The sequence below is a fragment of the Diplotaxodon limnothrissa genome, linkage group LG15 (assembly GCF_057381915.1).
Source record: "Diplotaxodon limnothrissa isolate DT_005_m linkage group LG15, D_limnothrissa_male_GT1.1, whole genome shotgun sequence".
In the NCBI taxonomy this organism is placed as follows: Eukaryota; Metazoa; Chordata; class Actinopteri; order Cichliformes; family Cichlidae; genus Diplotaxodon; species Diplotaxodon limnothrissa.
This window is the reverse complement of record NC_140610.1, coordinates 7,379,211-7,392,648: the sequence shown is the minus strand read 5'-3', so window position 1 is coordinate 7,392,648 and position 13,438 is coordinate 7,379,211. Positions and strand designations below refer to the sequence as shown.

General features: G+C 39.6%; 1 protein-coding gene across 1 annotated transcript in view; it reads right to left on the bottom strand.

The window, feature by feature from the left end:
- Nucleotides 1-13,438, bottom strand: part of nkain2 (sodium/potassium transporting ATPase interacting 2) — a 106,684-nt gene that overhangs the window by 38,745 nt on the left and 54,501 nt on the right. The window contains exons 2-3 of the mRNA XM_085371856.1: nucleotides 9,157-9,294; nucleotides 7,043-7,123 (exon numbers count right to left, since the gene is read on the bottom strand). Coding sequence (XP_085227982.1) covers nucleotides 7,043-7,123; nucleotides 9,157-9,294 — 219 coding nt within the window. The remainder of the gene's footprint in view (nucleotides 1-7,042; nucleotides 7,124-9,156; nucleotides 9,295-13,438) is intronic.

Here is a 13,438-nt window from a genome sequence, read left to right as displayed (position 1 = left end):
CTCATTTTTCCTATTACATCCAATGGTTGCCAGATGGCTACAGACCAGTCTCTGAATGAGTAGTGCCTTATTCACTTGATCCTACGTTGTCACCATGATTGTCACATGTCCAACATGGCGGACAAGTTAATGTCATGTGGTTAGTACTCACTTGCCTGTGAAACCTCAACACATTTGCACTGTTTGCCTGCAACAAACAATCCTGATGCAGGCAAACAGTCAGGCATTATTTTACACAATGCAAAATCTCAAGTTCTGAAAGCAGCTTCCTTCTGTGACCGGTGCCAAATTATAATGGCTGCTCTGCCATTATAATTTGATCTAATTCCTAAGTCCAGTAACAAATAATTCATTCTACATTTTAAGAATCGCTTTACACCAATATTTTAAAAAGAATAATATTGTTTAACCCTAACCCTAAAAAATCTGGGCATGTCCCCAATTAGTCTAAGGCTACAGGTTAAGATGTACTGTGTGAATATCCCACTACTTTGCATCTGATTGGCTAATATTCACTGCTTGGCTATGTTTATGGCTAAACGGTTAGGGCTGGTAAAAAAGCCAAACTCTATCACAGAAAGAAGAGCACAGTAGCATCACCCCTGTTAATGACATCGTCCTAGCGTTTTGTTAGTGTGGCAAAGACAACCTTTTGAAATTTACTCAAAGAATCGGAAAACATACCCCACCTGGTCCTGGTACAATCTAATATTAGATTGTATTAAATGGTACTTGCTACTATTGGTCAGAATGGATAAAGACCATCATTGGCTTGATTGCTCACACACTGAAACAGATACCTGTAGAGTCATGTGATATGTAATTTTTCTTGGTATTTTATAGACAAAATTCAGTTCAGTTCAGTTCAGTTCAGTTCATTTTTATTTCAAACATGTGCCTTCACAATCATTACAAAATATGATTCCATTATTTGTTTGAAAAGGAGTAGGCAGAAGTATTTACTTATTTGCAGAAAATAATGCAACCGTTGCTGTCTCTAGATTCATGAAAGATCAAGGAAGGTCAGCTTTGGTCAACATAAATGAGAAGACTTAGAGGATGTTCAGTTTAGTTAAATAAAAAGGAGAATTTTTTTAATGTAGTATCAGTGCTTCCCATAGGCCTGAAAAATAAAGCTAACATATCAAAGGAGGCAAACTGAAGTTTCTCTCAGTGCCAATTGAGGTTGGTTCCAAAAGGGAGTCAATGCCCATAGACTCCATTCTAAAATGGCCAACTTTACAGCATTAAAATTATATTTACAGGCCGCAAAAAAAAAAAAAAAACTAAAAAAAAAAGAAAGAAAAATCATTTTCTCATCCCGCAGCAACTCTGAGTGGGGTCATCCACCTGGATAATTGAGTTAGGCAGCCTATCAGCATCTGCTAGGCCTCATCCACTCTTCACTGTGTGTGTGCTGCTGGAGCATTTTTAATGGATTGGCTGGCTAATGTTATGGCTTGTTGTGCAGAACAGACCATCCAAAAAGCGTCTACCTTGGATTTACTGGGGGAAATACTAGTATTTTATCAGTCTGTTACTTTAGCCAATAACATGGCACTCCACTCTTTAAGTTCATAAAGCTTGGCTTCAAAAAGCCAGCATAGCAGTAACATCTCAGTGATTCCTAGCATTATACGAGGCACAGCATTGATTTTAATGAAACAAACACGCTGGATACAACTGCATTTCCATTAAATATGGGTAACCTTAATCTGCTGATGAAATCTGTGTGATACTGTTGAAATCTCCAGAAGAAGAGAATAAGCCAGCTGTCAACTGCTGTTCCCACCGTTAATAAAAACTGTCAAGCTCAAAATAATTCAGGAATAAAAAAGTGAGTTCCCCCTAACTTTGATTTACGGGCTTGCTGTGTGTTTGTGTGTGCATGTCTGTAAGCGTGGGACAATGTCAGTGAGTCATCGCTGACGTGCACCATGCTCCCACAATGTCCTGTTAGCTCTCAGTGTCATGATGTCTCATCAAACCCACTTTGCCGTAATCTCAGTCATGATAATGATCTGCCTGTTCTTTCAGCGTCTGTCCATCTGGTTGCCTGGTTTTAGGACGTCAAACTGAGCTGACAAACGCGGACACCGCCCACCCATCCACCCCCACCCCACCCCCATCCACCCCAACCACTCGGTGTCTCTCCTACTTTTCCACTCACTTTCATGGGGGTTTACTTTCCTTATCAAGAAGAAATGTCATGGGCATTTGGCAAATGCCATACCTTTACAGGCCTAATATTTCTGACTTTTCCTGCTGTTGTACTACAAAACACCAAGAACATTTGCAGTTAGCAGAACATCAAACAGCCTGTGTGCCGTGCACCGCATGGTTAAAATGAAATCTGTCATCAGGAAGGAATTGAGAAGATTCGATGCCTTTGCCTGCAATATTTCCCCTAGTTTAAAACATATCATGCAGAAAAAATATATAAAATGAAGGCAGACCCCTAAGCGCACACTTATTTCCCTGATAGGCTGATAAACGTACAATCTGCATATCAAGTCTATTAATGGTTAAAACTGAGTGTTGGGCTGAAAAAAATGACATCAAAGCTACATTACAAATCCAAGTGTCAGTGATAACATAGCGTAAATCAAAGGACTGTCACCCTCTTTCATTTGGAGACGCCAGATGGCTTTTATGAAGAAAAATGCAGCGTGTCACAATCAGTTTTGTCCCGTGACCCCGCAGTAATGGTGTGAGTGTATAAAGTAATGGGCTGTACACAAATCCCTGCCCTGTATTGTCCACTAATAGGAGTGCCTTCTCAACAGGGCCACGTTTCCCCGTGTCTCTACAAAAGAAATTTGAAGGAGGAGGGGGAATGAAGAACGAGGCGAGAGATGAAGATGTGCGAGACAGAAGAGGAGCATGGGACTTTGGAAAGCAACTTGAAAAAGACTTGATTATAGGGTGAGCAGAGGGAGAGGAGGGATGACTTACATGGAGACAGAGAGAGTGAGGCGCAGGAGGAGGGAGAGAGAGAGACTGAGCGAGAGAGTGGCATTGAGAAGCAAATGAGAGAGAGAGTTTCAAAGAAATTTCATTTATATCATGGCATTCTTGAAGCGCGTGCCAACCTCAGCCTTATCAAATACCGACAAGTGGCAGCGTGATACATAAATAGAGGCAGCAGGAAAAGAACATGTCACGATGATACTCATCTCACTCTCTGGTAAATATACTGTACAAACCATGTATTATTGATACACTCGTATTCAAATCCGAGCTTGAAGTCTGTTTTCGCTGGGCTGTCATGATATTGATATATCAACTTTTATCAGCTGCTGGTTGGGATCCAATTAAATCTGGCGCTAACATCTAGTTTCCCTCAGGGTGATTAAACCGGAGAGTGTTATAGACCAGGAAGCCCACAGCTGACCAGCTAAAAGGTCAGCTGGGACTCCTCTACATGTGGAACTGGTTATTCTACACACCTGCAATCCACTTTGCAACCCACCTTCATCTCCAGCCTCTATATATATAAAGGCAGGGAGGTGCATTGTCTGCTCTGAGGCCATTTACACAAAGCATGAATTTCTGAGTTTTTAGGATGAGAACTTCTCCTTTAATGCAGCGGTCCCCAACCTTTTTTGCCAGTTAAACCAGTACAATACCAAAAAACAGAAAATTTATTCATAAAGACCCAGGGAAACCGAGTTAACGATAAAAACGATGTTTTAAAAAAAGGATAAAAACTGGTAAAGACCCTGAAAACCATAAATTTTACACCCAAGCCTCAACTCTCGTGGCCCAGTACCGGCCCGTGAGTCACCCGTAGGTTGGGGACTGCTGCTGTAATGTATATACACACCAAAACTCAGCACCAAGCTATCAAACCAGCATCAGAAACAAGACGAGCTGGTTCTGATGTTTCTAAACAACAGAAAGAAAAACTGAGATTCTGGGTTCATCTAATCCTCCCGAGAGGTAAGAAGCAGGGAGAATTTCATGGTTTGGTCCAGGAGTTGAAGTTATATCGGAGCTGCTTTTGTACATATTTCAGGGTAGTTTAAGCTCTTTGGCGGAGTTGGGACCACCTCTGAGGAGGCAGAGAAATAATTTCAAAGCTGACTGACCCTTACCTGCGTCTAGCTGTGTCTGAAGTAAAACAGTATTATATTACTATTTGTATATTCAGTACCGATGAGTGTTTTGAGATAAGAGCGCACTTGTTGCCAAATGCAGTGATCTGATTGGTCAGATCTGTTTATTTGCATCTGAAAATCTTTAAAAATCAAGCTTAATCTTAAAAAGCAAAATGCAGCACGCCTGCATTAAAGATAGATGAATCTGAAAAATATTTTTAACATACAATATATTTGTACAGATTTACAGTTAATGCAGAAGGGATGAGAGGGTCCAAAACAGAACCATACCAATATAAATCAGTATAGATGGAAGTATCCAAGTTAAATAGCTTTGGGGATTCAGTGGTTGCTGGAAGTTGAGAGAAGTTTATGTTGGGACCTGCTCACTTCAAGTCACTGAGCATAATTTACCTCCCACTGTTCACCACATCGCTGCAAATCACTTCCAGTGTTTAAAGCTGTTCTAAGATCTTAATTTTGTAAAAAATTTTGAGGCCTGTTGCCAAATTTGTTGTTATTCTGGCGTTGACTACCACTCACAATGCGGGGGTACAGAAATCAGTTTTCTTATGTTTTAAACTGGATGTGTACACCTGTGGAAACAATATCAGACTTGTACTTGTTTTACATGTGGACCAGAATAATAATAGCCCTCAGGTCAGTAATTAAGCCTCAGAACGGTTGGTGATGGATTTATATCTCACACTGTATAACAGCTGGTGGAGCCGATCGGAGGAGAAGCGGGACTTTGTGGTTTTCTCTGCTGCGGTAACTGGGTCAAGGAGGATGTGTCCTTGAGGCACGTGCAAACTGTTCTGGTCATAAAAGCAAAGCTGTTTAGCATCTGGTTTGTGTGTGCTTCTGTACGATTGGTCAGCGGGTAATTGATGACGGTATTGCTAATTAACTGGCTGCTTTGCCCTCATTAGAAACCAGATGTGTTGATTTTGGTCAGGAGAGCTGAAGCCTTTTAAATGACTTTATCTTACAGAACACAGACTAATAATTTTAACCCAAAGAAAAGTGATCCACACTATTTATTTTGCTGTGCCATTTCCGCATGTTTCTACCTTCCACTCTATCCGTTTAAAATGACAGACTTGCTCGTTTTTCCCGTGTGATAAAAACGAAACCCAAACAGTAGTCCCCTGTTCTCTCAGTTTCAGTGGTTTCTGTTACAACTAGGCCATGGGGATATTGAGAGGTATATACCAATCAGCCACTGACCCACTGTCGAATGCGGTGAATAAAATTTATCGCCCTGCTATTTGGATTTCTGAACAGAAGGCGGATTTTAGACAACTTTCAACTCAAAATTGAAATGTGTAAAAATTTGTGAAAAAGGCTGAGAGTGTAGACTGTGTGCTTGTGTGGGAAGAGCAGAAACGGTATGAGTATATGCAACAAGTACCAGATATAAAAGAAATTGTACTCCCAAATATCATTAATTGATTGATGGATGACTGATGGAAAAACCAATAAGATGTAGATTAGAACAGATTAAGACAGATGGTATGAGGCGGCTGTAACCGCAGTCCTGTGTCAGATATTAAACTGATAGCAAGCATGTTGTGAAACTGTCCAATAAAATAAGTAAATTACAGAGAAGTGAGGCAATTTTTTTTTTTCAACAGCCACACACCCGAGTGTGTAATCAGCAATAATCAGCACTCACATCAACTGATTTCTTCTGTTTATGGAAGCACTGATTAGCCTTAATAAATCATCGAATCTGATAAAATACATTTAAATCAACAAATTTGGAGTTTAGATAAGGCTAACTTTTGAAAAACACATCAAAAAGAATTTGAAAACCCTCCAGTCATCTCTAATATTTATTAGTGGATAATAGAGACATAGTGATTTTAAAATCAAACCAATGACGGCTGAAAGGAAATAATTTCACTACAATGCAATGTTCCACTAAGAAATCTTTGGTCTTGACATTCATGCACATTTTGCTTTGGCACATACCACCAATCTCACCACTGTTGCACTCAAAGTACCCCAACACTCCATATAGCAGTGCTCCCCAATGGCCGCTGCCTTCCCCTAGCGGGACGATATATCCTGGCCACAGAAAAAGCTCAGCAACAGCTCAAGAAACATAACAAACCATCCAGCCTTGCCAGACCCCAATCGATCAATCAGTCAACCAAGCATCTACAAAATGCACTGGAACAAGCCCGATCCGCAGAGGCCAAAATCCATATTTCACAAGACCCAAAGGGTGCCAGAGACTGCAGGACATCCCCAGAAGAATTACAACTAGCTTGGTGACACAAGGGGAACCAACGTACATGTAATGGCAGACGGTTTTAAAGTTGATTAAACCCTCACAAATAATCAGCTTATTTAGTGAGTTAATTCTTTTCTTAATATTTGTGTGACTCATATAGCATGCTGGGAGTAAACAAAGCCATATCTAAATGCAAAAAATAAAATAAAATAAATAATAATAATAATTAAGTTCCCTACACCACTTGAATGTGTGTTATCAGATTTATATCCATATTTTGCAATGGTGCTCCCTCCCCTCTACGTGATGGTTGAGAGGTGCTTCATCAGAGGCGGAAGTTTGACCGAGGTCCTGGTGGTGATCGTCTCTGCTGAGACCCGGGACAGCAGTACAGTGCTGAATTTCAGTTAACCTGAAGGAGAAAGGTCAACCCTTTCTCCTTCAGGTTGAGGGATTTTGGCTTAATACATTTTCATGGGACTGCGTTCAAACTTTGTGAACAAGTAAACAAGTTTGAGAACACGTTACCCAAATGAACAGTGTGGCTCAAGTCACTGTGTCTAACCTGTGTGTATAACACAATATGTATTAAACTTGCAGGCAACTTGAACTTGTTTAGAGAATCAATGCATTGCTAGTTTGGGCCTTTTTTTGTGTTAACGCTGGCACATTAAGACTTGACAAAGAAAAATGTTCTTACTCTGGACAGGTCTCCAACCTCCAGGTAAAAACAGATGATGAAAACGTTCCAGGTCATCCAGACTACGAGCCAGGCTGCATACTGCGGAGAAACAGGCAGAGAGATACGCAGAGAGGAAAGTGAGATGCCGACAAGACTTGACAAGCCTTTGTTAGAGAATTTAAAATGCATCTTCGTGTCTTGCATTGGGACTGGGTGAGACGGAGAGAAAGACAGAGGGCGGCTTCACTTTTGATGTCGTTGAGATGCAAAGAAACAGAAACAACGGCAAATAGTACAACAGATCACCTGAATCAAACCAGACAGGAAGAGAAAATGGATAGGGGTGTTGTGTGTATATGTTTGTGCAAGTTATAAGAAAGCGAGAATGATTTTACAAGCTTTGATACAACTTTCAGTCTCTTTCATTAACTGAATCTTCTTACTAAACCTTGTGTGTCTACTTGAAGGTCTTCTGATTGGATTAATACAATGTGGCAATGTGAAGGGGAGCTTTGCACTAATCTGCTAATTCCTCCTCAAAAGTTCTTCCTACTCCCACTCTGTTCACACCATCTTTTTACACACACACACACACACACACACACACACATATATATATATATATATATATATATATATATATATATATATATATATATATATATATATATATATATATATATATATATATATATATATATACACATATATATATATATATATATATATATATATACACATATATATATATATATATATATATATATATATATATACATATATATATATATATATATATATACATATATATATATATATACATATATATATACATATATATATATATACATATATATATACATATATATATATATACATATATATATATATATATATATATATACATATATATATACATATATATATATATACATATATATATACATATATATATATATATATATACCGATCAGCCACATCACCACCTCTAACCTATTAGAGCGTGAACATGGGACCTCTGGAGTCTGATGGCACCAGGATTCTGGTATAGACTGGGTGGAGCTGCTTTACATTTGGCTTCTATCTGCACATCCCACAGAAGCTTGATTAGACTGGGATCTTGGGAGTGTGCAGGCTCTGATAATGCCTTAGGTCCTTGGGTTCTTTGTTTAAAAAAAAAAGTTTTGCTAGCAATGTTCCAGGTTTTTGATTTGCTATTCAATTAAACAGGAGAAAACCCAGGAGTAGTCTGAAAGCCAGAAAAATGAGGTTAAAATTGGTCCATACAAATAGATTTTATGTATTTAATGTCTGTTTAAAACCATTATTCAAACTCTTTAATAATCAAATTGTATTTTAAATCCCTTAAAAACACGTCTGCAACACGGCGGTACAGTCACATGGAAAACAAAGTGTTCACTGTGCAGTCCTGTGAAAAACTAATTACACTCCATAATTCTAGCTTGTAGAAGCACCTTTAGCAGCAATAAGTTGAAGTAATTGTTTTATGTATGACTTCATCAGTCTCTCACACTGTTGTGAGGGAAATTTTGGACCACTCTTCTTTACAACATTGCTCGAGTGCCTTGAGGTTTGCGAGCATTCGTCTATGCACTCCTCGCTTAAATTTCTGCCACAGCATTTCAATCAGGTTAACTCGTACTAGGGCACTGCAGCACCTTGATTCTTTTTTTCTTCAGCAATTCTATAGTAAATGTGCGAAATGCACGTGTCAAAATAACATGAACATGAATGCCTGGAACCAGATTTCCCAGCAACACTTTACATTGTGATGAGATAATCAGAGTTATTCACTCAAACTGTCAATTTTAATGTAGTGGCTCATCGGTATATAAAATAAATACAGTACATGGTCTTCCATCAATCTTGCATCCACCAGCAGATGCGTTTTTATTAATTATTAATGCAAACTGTTTAAATTTTCTCTGTTATCCATTCAAGTGGATTTCATAGTGCATCCTCCAGGTATGAATGAAGTTTTCACTGTCCTGAACTTTTTTTTAATGAAAGGTTGTGAAAACATCAAACATACTACTTATATAAGTTATAAAGCTTTAAAAAGAGAGAGAGCAGAGTATACGTAAAATGCTTGTTTTGAGTGCAAAACTCACCCCAGTGACATATCTCGGCCTGAACTGAATGGTGCCAAAAAGGCCCAGGATGACAACAATGATGTGCAGGAAGTTGGTCAGGATGGGAGCCCACTGGTATCCCAGGAAATCTATCACCTGGCGCTCCAGCACACTGACCTGATAGAAAAAAGAAGCAAAGGAGTGAGATTAGACGCAAGAAAACAAAGGCATGTTTTCTGTAAAACATTTGACTGTTAAAGGTAAAACTACCAACAGTGACAGAAATGACATAAAACTCTAGTTACAGCTTTGCAGTATGGTACACCTCTACCAACCACGATGGCTTTTCAATAAAAAAAAGGTATTAAGTGTATTTATGTTTGGGAAATGCACTGTAGACACGACACTAGTGATCCTTCACCCACAGAAAGCCACAAATTCTAAAACACAGATGCTTTACAAGCATCTTGAACCCCAGCAGGACCTATTAATCACCACAGTTTGTAGTTTCATCAATCAGTCTTCTGACCATATGGTCATGACCTTTGTTCCTAAGTAATGGTGTTGCAGAATAAGTGTTTTTACACAATGTTATGATGTCACATTGAAGATGATGCCCTTCTGGATCTAAATGATCCGACTTAGTGTTTTCACCCGTCTGGACATTTGAGAGAAAATTGTGTCATTATCCTTGAAAAACTTCCAAAAACATGTTTCATAAGCCCACAGTGAGCTTGCCCCTTGACTGCCACGTTCAGATCCGTTCATTCTTGAGTCCAAGTCAACATTTGTGCCAGATGTAATTAAATCCCTTGCAGCTGCTCCTGAAATATCACTTTCACGAGACAGCAACGGACATGAGATTACTGGGACCTTGGTCTTTTGACCTCTGACCACAAAAATCTAATCAGTTCACCTCTGAGTCCAAAGTGAACGTCTGTGCCACACTGGGAGAAACCCGTTTAAAGCTTTCAAAAGGACAGCTTGGCATAGAGATCGGCACCGTTTTTCCTAATTATTGCAGACATGCTGTGAAACCTCAAACAACTGGTCGACCAACAGAAAATTAATCATTAGTCATTAATCATGGCTAACTCCCTCAAATGTAAGGATTTGCTGTGGTTCTTTGTTAAATGCAGAAAACAATTTTGCAGATGAATCGCAGCCTAACTCTGACGTAATATTTGAACTAACGGTGGCTGTTTTTTTGTTTTTTTAATTCACCCCCTTTCTTCAATCAGCTGATTTTTCTGTCTTCTTTACACAGATTTATTTGGGACTCTTAATGATGAACTCACTGATGGGTCTGATAGGGTTAGAGAGGTCATTTATCATAATAACAAATATAAAATGCTTTGTCATAATGAAGTAAACTGTAATCAGTTATACATGCATTACTGTTAAGCTCTCAGGGCTGTGTGTGTGTGTGTGTGTGTGTGTGTGTGTGTGTGTGTGTGTGTGTGTGTGTGTGTGTGGTAGAGCCAGTGAGTCTGGGGGGGTGAGGGTTATTATCATTCAGTCACTGTAGGCTCATGCTGAGATAGTTAATGAAGTTAGCACAGCGTATGATATGGCACTGCTAAATATATTAACGCACACAGACAAAGACAGGGACAGGGAGATGGTGAGGGGGGAACAAAGAGAGAGCATGAGACAAAGAAAAGGTGTGCACTAAAAAGAAATAGGAAAAAAATATAACATGAAAGCTAAGGATGCCATTATTAGCTTCATTTAGTGCAAATGAGACTGATATTTACTGTTCTACGCTCTCAGCTAGAAGAGATTACACATCATCGACTTACATATCAAATCAAGGGCTTCATTACCAGCCATGACTGTGTAGCTGGTATTGTTTTCAGCTTGTGAGGCTGCCTGTCTGTGAGTGTCTCTCATTTAAATGAATACTGTAGCAGGAGGTAACACAAAGGTGGTCTGTCTGCACAGATTTTGTCAAGATAGCATTGCAACCCTGCAAAATACTGTCCCGAATCATTATGGGTGTGTCGTTGAGTTTAAAATGAACTTTGTTTACACCTGATCTCTTCTCACACACATGCAGGCAAATTTCTGGACGGCTGAGTTCAGAGTGCCCTAAAGGTAAGCCATACGGCAGCACTACAGACAAAGCTAGAGACCGTGTTGAGCTGGGATCACACCAGCAGCGAAGCCTGGGTGTTCTTGGACAAAAACCCATTATGAAAATATTACATGTTCGTACATCAACTAAAGGTGTAGTGTAGTGGTTTACGCATTTGCCTAGCAAGCGAAAGATCCCCAGACGTGACACCAATCTCTTTGGGGTTGCATCAAACAGGGCATGCGCTGTAAAAAGAAATCTGCCAAATGAAACATGTAGACCTGCTGTCTGTGGTAATCCATGTGAATAACAAAGCAGCTGAAAGGTATCTGATACAGAATATTTAATATAAGCATTAAAAATACAAATGATTGTGTAACCATGGTTGTTTGTTTGTTCGGTGTTAATGTTCTAGCGCTAGCATGAGGCTATGAACCCATTGTGGTACATTTTTGGCTGCACCAAAAGCCTCTTTTGAAATATACTTTGGTCATTCTCAGATCATCTCAGTCACTTGTACTTTTGAAAAGCTGAAAAAGAGCAACACTACTGGGAAACGTAAAAATGTTTGCCTTGAAAGTAAAAGTTGTGATTCAATTGTGTTCCAAAAGGTGCAAGTTTTACTTTGAAGAAACTTTTTGCAGTTTCTTTCAAATTTAGCAAGTAGTTGGGGAGTTTTTTGGTACAACATCAACCTAGCATCTGCCACCATCCTCCCATAAATGCTCGCCAACCAGTTGTGTTTTCCGTGGTTGCCAGGGGTTACTGACTGATAGGCCTGTGTAAACGCAGCTTTAAGCAATAACTTACAATAACAATGACCAAATCCTCATTTTTTCCTAGCAACCTCATTGGTCACCAGGTGGTCGCCAACTTGTCTCTAGGCGTGAGGACTAACCTAATTGGTAAACACAAGTAATCAAATTTCAACTAAACATTAAAGCATCAAAGTTCTTTTGACTCTTTCAAGCTGATTCTATATTTGTAAAACTGTAGCAGAAGGCTGGTCACTGGTCATTGTTATTTTATATCTCTATATAAATAAAATCATATTTAATACACTTTTTTTAAAATCCCAAAGTTTACGCTCAATATTTAACATAAAGTAGGGCTGATGGGCACTGGAGGAAGTCCTGCACAGATGGGAACATCCCAACAGTACCAGGCACGCTGTCATGACTACAACCGTAACAGTGCATAAACTTCACCAATCAGACCGTCGTTTTAAAAATGAGTTACTGAATGTGAGAGCTACACGGAAAAGGAAGGTGTATGAATGAGTGTGCGGCGTGCTGACATATGTGCATCCATCCATGTGTGGGTTTCTGTGTCAGGGCAGGTCTGCTGTGCTTGCACTTGACAGCACCTGCTGTTATTGGACACACTGGGCTCAGATGGCTCAACAATGTGTGTGTGTGTGTGTGTGTGTGTGTGTGTGTGTGTGTGTGTGTGTGTGTGTGTGTGTGTGTGTGTGTGAGTGAGATAGAGAGAGAGAGAGACTGTGCTTCTCTGTGTGAGTGCCTTTATGTTTGGATAGACTCTCTCTCTCTCTTTCTTTGTGTATCTGTATTATGTAAAAGTGTGTCCTCCCATTGACAATTATATAGTGGTACAATTGTGTCTCTCTCACAAGCAGGCACACACAACCATACAGACCATTATAAAAAGTCAGAGGCCTCCCAGCCTATTATAGAGGCCTCTTGGGGCCCCTCTTTCATCACCAATAATATAAACAGTCTTCACTCCAGCTGGGACACACACAGACACACACACACAGAGACACAGACACACACACACAGACACACAGACAGAGACACACACACACACACGCACTCACACAAGCAAGAGAAGTCACAGAAAGGAGTATCCAGTGGAGAAAATCTGAGAAATGAAGTAAAGAATTTCTATAGTTTAACTGTCAGTCACTTAAAAAAACAGTTGTCGGGGTTTATTGCTCTAACCTGGGTTCATATAGGAACCAATGAAAGGAATATTCAAATTCAGACCATCTGTTCGTGCACTGCACTCGTCTTTTCATGTGAAACTCTCATTACATGTCTCAGCTGCAAAACAACTAACATCAGCTGCCCCATCCTTTGTATTTCACTTCTTCAATTCTCCTAACAGAAAGGAGACATGTAAGCACCCCCCCTCACCTCCCTACCCTCCTAACGCCTGCATCCTTTTTCATGAATCGTATGACAGAAGAAACAGTTTGAGTTTCTTCTGCTTTTCAACAACTTT